Below are 5891 nucleotides of genomic sequence, written 5' to 3'. Positions count from 1 at the left end.
TGCATAGATCTAATCTGACCACAACCACAGTCGTCATGTTGCCCTGTCGTCGCCAAAATAATTATCTACATAAAAATACGTGGAAAAATAATTTGACAGCTGTGGCCTGTAGCTCGTCGTGTTCATTGTGTTCGGGCTATGATATAACACCATGCAACAAAAACAAAAGACTATTGGCTAAATAAAGTAAAACTGCATTTTTAGTTTTTCTCTCTGGCACCAGATATTTTTTTTAAATCTTTTTTTTATATAAATTTTTTAATAATAATTTTTTAACTTTTTTTCAAAGATATTATTAATTAAAAAAATTCAGTGGAAAGAGAATATTCTCTAAAGTTTTAAAATGTTAAAATGGTTTGGTTTATTTTTTATGCTTATACACTGAGAAAAAGGATTAGTTTCGACAACTAAAGATATTTAGTTCCCGAATTTTGACAATATTTGGGAACTGTGACCAAGGATTGGGAACTATTACCATGGGTTGGTAATTATAACTAAATATATTAAAGCTTCTAATATTCATCTAGGTTGTACCAAATCGTTAATTTAGTTGAAGGGTTTGGTAAATACTAATAAATATTTTTTTGAAGCATATTTCTACAAATTCCATTCAACTTAAAGTATGGTTCATAAAAGGATGCCATTAAGCTCTGCTAATACAGATAAGCTTTCTTTCTAACACATGGATTAGTCATAGTTACCAAATCTTAGTTGATCGATTTGGTTTGAGAGCGGAATATATTCATGCTTATGAGCACCCCCTAAATAATGATCAGCGCTCTCTGAGCTCATGTGTGTTTCACATACGAAGAGCGCCAGCTAAGCAATGCACACAGTACCACTTATTGAATCGTTTGAATGCGCTAGTATGCCGACCATTGCATAAAAACGATTCAATGTGTGCGTGGAAATCATTGCTCCGCTACCGCTGTTCGTATACGGATGAAACACGCGTGTGGTTACAGAGCGCTCAGTAAGCTATGGCATGTCGATCACTGCGCTGGGTAGAGAAAGAAAAGTGTGTGCTATGACATGCCCAGGCTTGTTTGTTTCAGTTTTGCCATCGCCGCGAGTTGTTTCGGTGCGGGTATGGTTATTTAAAAATATAAAGTTTGATGCCAACCGGCGTTTCTCAGTGGATATATAATTCATGTGAATTATAATTAGAAAGTATCTATTTAGCCAAGGAAAAAGCAAAGCAGTATACTTAAACCAGCACTTCCAGCAGATATTGACCTGGGTTTTCGCACGACTATTCCTGTTTAATCGTTTCTTTTTAGGAAATTCTTACCACCATATACATATGTATTATTTACACTAGTAACTATTTATGTAAATATGTTTGTATTTTTTATGCTTAATATATGCAAATAAAAGAAGTAAACACAACAACCATCGAGTAAATTTTTATTTGTGTCAAACTGGAACTTTTTTCCTAATAATAAACGGTTAGCTGATTCAAGTCTACAGCAAGTTCACAAAATTAATTGAAAACTTGTATCAACCAAAGCATTGTTTATATTTGCTCAACAATGATTTTATTCAACTAACAATATTGTCCACTCAAGGTAGTCGTTTTGTAATTATTAACAAATATACATTTGTCCCAACTAGAAGGCTCAAGTAAATTGCAGACTTTCGTGAACTAGATATTTATTTCGCCATATCCAACTATGCCACTTGGTCACTATAACCAAATCTTGGTTATTATAACTAAACCTTTTTCTGAGTGTATAGTTAGATGGACCTGTAGCGATTCTACAGTAGGTGGCAACTAAACTTATAATTATCACTTATGAAAATTAGCAACCCTGAATATTTTAGTATGTAAGATAAAATGCAACCCTAAACTAAGAAGAGGAAATAAAGAAAATTGTGATTTTGCTTTTGCTAGTCAGCGGAGAAAAACATGGTTCTTTTTTCAACATAAAATTAGCCAAACCAGCTAAATTGGTGACCCCGACGACTAATTTTCGCAACGCACCATCCTTTCCAAAAAATGGCCGAGAACGAAGTAACACCGGCTCCACATCAAGCAACTACGCCAAGCGATGTCCAGCAAAAACCTTCCAACAACGACTACCTGCTTAACCAAGAAAGCAATGGTATTTTCGTTAATAAAGTCAGCGTTAAAATACCACCACTCTGGGCTGAGCGACCAGAGATTTGGTTCGCGCAAATAGAAGCCCAGTTTTGCATTGCTGGAATCTCATCGGACATAACCAAATTTAACACTGTGATCGCATCCATTGAATCTCACGTATTAGCGCAAATTACGGAGGCAGTGCTACAACCACCAGCAGAAGGAAAATACGAAAACTTAAAAAAGTGCATCATCGACCGGTTCGGCGAAAGCGAAGAGAAAAAGATGAAAAAACTTTTATCTGAATGCGAGCTAGGTGACCGACGGCCCACACAACTTTTACGGGAGCTGAGTGGTCTCGCCCGAGACAGAATAAGCAACGAGTTTCTCAAATCCCTTTGGCTTCAGCGTTTGCCCCCTCAGACTCGCGCTATCCTTCAGGCATCCACATCTGAACTGCCCGAACTGGCCAAATTAGCTGACAAAATCATGGAAGTCAGCGATCACAACCACGTGGCAATGGCAACGAGGTTAGAAACACAGGTGGAGCCTACGAGTGAATCCAGCCGTATTGAGCGAATAGAGAGGCAGCTCGATCAACTGCAGCGTAAACAATCTAGGCCATCTGCAAAACGGCCTTCTTCAAAATTTACAACGAAAAAATCAGCTCCTGGTGAATTCTGCTGGTTTCATACGAAATTCGGCCGCAATGCACAAAAATGTCGCGACCCTTGCGGTTTCAATTCGAAGTCAAAAAACTAATGGGGGAGTCAGACCGCCGGCTGTCTACGTTCGACAAACCCGTAAGCAACATTGCACGCATCGCAATCACGGACAGCAACACCAAACTTAAATTCATAATTGACACCGTGGCCGATGTATCCGTTACACCAGTTCGACCAAGTGACAAATGTGGGAAAGCAGTAAACCTTCAATTATACGCAGCGAATGGCACGTCAATCCAAACGTACGGCGAACGACGCATGAGCCTATCCTTAGGTTTGGGAAAAAACTTTGAGTGGACCTTCATCATAGCAGACGTCTCAGCGCACATCATCGGTTTAGACTTTTTACGTAAATTCAATTTACTCGTGGATCCAGTACGCAACATGCTTCACGACCGAACGACGCTTAACGAAGCTAAAGGTCATGCTATCCACGCGAACATATCATCAGTTGTAACTATCAAGGCGCCAGATAAATACGCTAGTCTGCTAGATGAGTTCAAGGAGTTAAGTATACTTAACAACGCGAAGAAATGCACGTCATCGAAAGTAACACACCACATAGTTACAACCGGTCCCGCAGTTTTCGCACGACCTCGCCGTCTCACAGGCGAAAAACTAGACGCAGCAAAGCGTGAGTTTCAGTACATGCTAGAGCGGGGTATTTGTACGCCGTCGAACAGCGAATGGGCTAGTCCCCTGCACATGGTGCGCAAGGCCAACGGCGAGTGGAGACCGTGCGGGGACTACCGGTCGCTCAAAGCCGTAACAACCGCCGACCGATACCCCATACCATTTTTACACGATGTCACGCATATATTGAATGGGAAATCCATTTTTTCGGTAATAGATTTACAACGTGCTTACAATCAGATCCCTGTCGAGCCAAAAGATGTTCCTAAAACGGCAATTACGACGCCGTTCGGACTCTTCGAGTTTCACTTCATGACTTTTGGCTTACGAAACGCAGCGCAGACGTTTCAGCGGCACATTCACGACGTGTTGCAAGGAATCGATTTCGCGTTTGCATATATAGACGACATCCTCGTGGCTTATGCGAATCCAATCGAACACGAAAAACATTTACGGGAAATTTTCGAACGTTTAAAGAAGAATCATTTGGCCATTAATGCCAGCAAATGCCAATTTGGCAAAACTCAAGTTAACTTCCTCGGCCACGCCATCAGCGCGGAAGGGCTCAGACCCATGGATGTAAAGGTAGAGGCGATTCGCAAGTTTTCGAAACCAACTGTGGCCAAAGATCTGAAACGTTTTCTTGGAATGCTCAATTTTTATCGCCCCTTTTTGCCTAACGCTGTGAGCAACCAACGAAAATTGCAAGAATTAATAAAGGGCAACATCAAACACGACAAAACCATCATAAAATGGAACGAGGAAGCCAACGAAGCATTTACGGCTTGTAAAGATGAACTGGCCAACGCTACTCTCCTGAGTCACATGTCCCCGATTGCGGAACTGACTCTAACGACCGATGCCTCGAACAACGCAGTGGGTGCCGTAGTTCATCAAATCATCGGTGATGTACACCAGCCGCTCGGATTCTACTCAAAGCGACTAACGTCAGCGCAAGAAAAATATTCAACGTATGATCGGGAGTTGGTTGCGGTCTACCAGGCTATTCAGCATTTTCGCCACATACTAGAAGGTAGGCAATTCGTAATTTACACTGATCATAAACCCTTAATTTACGCCTTTACACAAACCGTAAACGATGCACCTCCTCGGAGAGCCCGCCAGCTAGATTTTATTTCCCAATTTTCTACCGACATAAGGCATTTGCCGGGGAAAGAGAACGACGTTGCCGACTTATTATCCCGAGTTCAGACGATGGACGCGCTAGACTTCGATGTCATCGCGAAGGCACAGTGCTCAGACGAGGAACTGAAGGAATATCTATCTTCATCAAATTCATCACTACAGCTGAAGAAAATTACTATACCCAACAGCTCCGCAGTCTTGATCTGCGACGCAAAACAAGCTAGGTTACGGCCGATTGTACCAAGCAGCCTACGTCAACAGGTAATCGCAAAATTGCACAGCCTCGCACATCCCGGACGTAAAGCTTCGCAAAAACTAATATCGGAACGTTACGTGTGGCCAGGTATGGCGAAGGAGATCGCTCAGTTTGTGCGTCACTGTATTCAATGCCAGAAAAATAAAGTTCAACGGCATACTAAAGCTCCTCTTGGTGATTACAACAAAGCGGATAGCCGATTTGAACATATCCACTTGGATATCATAGGGCCGCTGCCGACATCGAATAATAACCGCCTTAATTGAGGGATGGATTGCACATTTCGGCGTACCCGTACAGATCACAACCGACTTAGGTCGGCAGTTCGAGTCGACAGTTTTCGGCGAGCTCATGCGCATCATGGGGATACGACACTTTAAAACCACGGCTTACCATCCCCAAGCCAATGGTATGATAGAGCGCTGGCATAGAACGCTTAAGGCCGCTATAAAGTGCCACAAAACGAAGGATTGGTGCGCAGTTCTCCCACTGGTCCTACTGGGCTTGCGAACCGCCATCAAACAAGATCTTCGAGCAAGTCCCTCTGATATGCTTTTTGGAACGCAATTACGGGTACCAGGCGAATTTTTTTGCCCTAGAGAAAGTAAGCTAAACGAAACAGAATTCATTAAGCAATTACGGCGGCACTTTGCTGCTGCTCAGCCAGGGAAAACAACTCGCCACGGGGCTCAGCTAACATTCGTCCAACCTGAGCTTAAAAATTGCGAATTCGTGTTTGTTCGAGTAGATCGCGTGCGTACAGCATTGGAAGAGCCATACGAAGGACCATTCCAAGTGCTGAAACGGAACGAGAAATTTTTCAAGCTTCTCAGGAATCAAAAAACTATCACCGTTTCCATTGACCGCCTCAAACCCGCTTTTTTGGAAGAAGGAACGCAAACAGTAGCCAAAGTGCCGGCGACGATAGTCAGCGAAGCGCTGCCACCACGAGTTACGAGGTCAAGGCAGCAGCCGCATAAGGTAATATCTAGCGGGGGAGCCCTGTAGCGATTCTACAGTAGGTGGCAACTAAACTTATAATTATCAC

The 5891-nt window shown here is 42.6% G+C and overlaps 1 protein-coding gene across 1 annotated transcript; it reads left to right on the top strand.

The window, feature by feature from the left end:
- The first annotated feature begins 1999 nt into the window (after positions 1-1999).
- Positions 2000-2845, top strand: LOC118756043. The gene has a single exon (XM_036490835.1). It carries the CDS (start codon positions 2000-2002, stop codon positions 2843-2845), a length of 846 nt encoding a protein of 281 aa, XP_036346728.1.
- The last annotated feature ends 3046 nt before the right edge of the window (positions 2846-5891 follow it).

The sequence above is a fragment of the Rhagoletis pomonella genome, unplaced genomic scaffold (assembly GCF_013731165.1).
Source record: "Rhagoletis pomonella isolate Grant_MI unplaced genomic scaffold, Rhpom_1.0 Rhpom_scaffold_08481, whole genome shotgun sequence".
In the NCBI taxonomy this organism is placed as follows: Eukaryota; Metazoa; Arthropoda; class Insecta; order Diptera; family Tephritidae; genus Rhagoletis; species Rhagoletis pomonella.
The sequence above is the reverse complement of the archived record's forward strand: the minus strand, read 5'-3'. Positions and strand labels throughout refer to the sequence as shown.